This window comes from Zonotrichia albicollis, chromosome 25, assembly GCF_047830755.1.
Source record: "Zonotrichia albicollis isolate bZonAlb1 chromosome 25, bZonAlb1.hap1, whole genome shotgun sequence".
Classification (NCBI taxonomy): Eukaryota; Metazoa; Chordata; class Aves; order Passeriformes; family Passerellidae; genus Zonotrichia; species Zonotrichia albicollis.
In genome coordinates, this window is record NC_133843.1 from 8,403,904 (window position 1) to 8,405,687 (window position 1,784).

The window sequence follows — 1,784 nt, forward strand, 5'->3', positions numbered from 1 at the left end:
GGACACTTGGAAGTCTCTCTGAGATTTCAGTCCAAGCTGGGAGCTTCAATCCAGGGTGCAAACCTGTCCTAGAGCATCTCTGTGTTATCTGAAAGCCCCAGGGTGAGGCACAGAAGTTCTAAGATGGGAAAATGATGTTGGGTTGGCGAAATGAGCCCTGTGTGTCCTTGGCTACAAATGTGGGGCTGACACCTTGAGAAGGGGATGGACATTTGGTGGACTGTGGGAGATCTATCTGGTCTCAGTAGTGTTGGGATGGTTTTTAAAGGAAACATGGGGGAGTTATCATCCTCTATCTGAGAATGGAGAAAGCCCAGGGAATCCTGGAACAGGACAGAGAGAAAGACCTCCTCCCCTAAATCTCCACTTACCACCTTGTCTCAGAGACCTCACTCTGTTCTCTCTGAGGGCAGCAGAAATGCTGAGAGTTTCTGACATCCAAAAATAAGTCAGCAGGTGAGGGGAAAGAGGAGCTGTAAAAAATCTAGAGGATTTAAACAGACTTTACCATACCTGCTCTTGGGCAGTGAGGGTGCAGATGCTGACAGGGCCTTCTGTATTAACAGGAACACAAGAACAGGTCCCTATCCTCCTCTCCCACCTGCAGAGCAAGGCTGAATTAAAAAAAACCTGTCTTTAGTTGCCCTGAACGTCAAATCCCACTAAGCCAGCACCAACCAGGGCTCCCCATTTGGAGCTGAAGGAAAATCTGCTCGAAAATCAAAAGGGTGTCAGAGGGTTACAGGAGAAAAAGGTCTGTGGGAAATAGCTTTGATTTTGCTGGAAGAAGTTTCTCCTAACTCTTCACTGTCCTTTATCCATGAACAGATCCCCATGTGCAGCCACAGCAAATGTCCAACAGCAGCTCCATCAGGCACTTCCTCCTGCTGGCATTGGCAGACACACGGCAGCTGCAGCTCCTGCACTTCTGCCTCTTGCTGGGCATCTCCCTGGCTGCCCTCCTGGGCAACGGCCTCATCATCAGCGCCGTAGCCTGCGGCCACCACCTGCACACGCCCATGTTCTTCTTCCTGCTCAACCTGGCCCTCTCTGACCTGGGATCCATTTGCACCACTGTCCCCAAAGCCATGCACAATTCCCTCTGGGACACCAAGAACATCTCCTACACAGGATGTGCTGCTCAGCTATTTCTGGTTTTCTTCTTCCTATCAGCAGAGCTTTCCCTCCTGACCATCATGTGCTACGACCGCTACGTGTCCATCTGCAATCCTCTGCACTACAGGACCCTCCTGGGCAGCAGAGCTTGTGCCCACATGGCAGCAGCTGCCTGGGCCAGTGCCTTTCTCAATGCTCTGCTGCACACAGCCAATACATTTTCCCTGCCCCTGTGCCATGGCAATGAACTGGGCCAGTTCTTCTGTGAAATCCCACAGATCCTCAAGCTCTCCTGCTCCACATCCTACCTCAGGGAACTGGGGCTTCTCGGTGTTAGTACTTTTTTGGTGTTTGGTTGTTTTGTGTTCATTGTTTTCTCTTATGTGCAGATCTTCAGGGCTGTGCTGAGGATCCCCTCTGAGCAGGGACGACACAAAGCCTTTTCCACCTGCCTCCCTCACCTGGCTGTGCTATCCATGTTCATCACCACAGGCATATTTGCTCAATTGAAGCCCCGCTCCATGTCCTCCCCATCCATGGATCTGGCCCTGTCAGTTCTGTACTCAGTGGTGCCTCCAGCCCTGAATCCCCTCATCTACTGCCTGAGGAACCAGGAGCTCAAGGCTGCAGTGTGGAGACTGATGACTGGATTGTTTCAGGAACATTAA

At 51.4% G+C, this 1,784-nt stretch overlaps 1 protein-coding gene across 1 annotated transcript; it reads left to right on the plus strand.

Annotated features, from left to right (window-relative positions):
* Positions 1-1,019: 1,019 nt before the first annotated feature.
* LOC141731753 (olfactory receptor 14I1-like) lies at positions 1,020-1,784 on the plus strand. Its single transcript, XM_074558295.1, has one exon. The coding sequence runs from the start codon at positions 1,020-1,022 to the stop codon at positions 1,782-1,784; it is 765 nt and encodes a 254-aa protein (XP_074414396.1).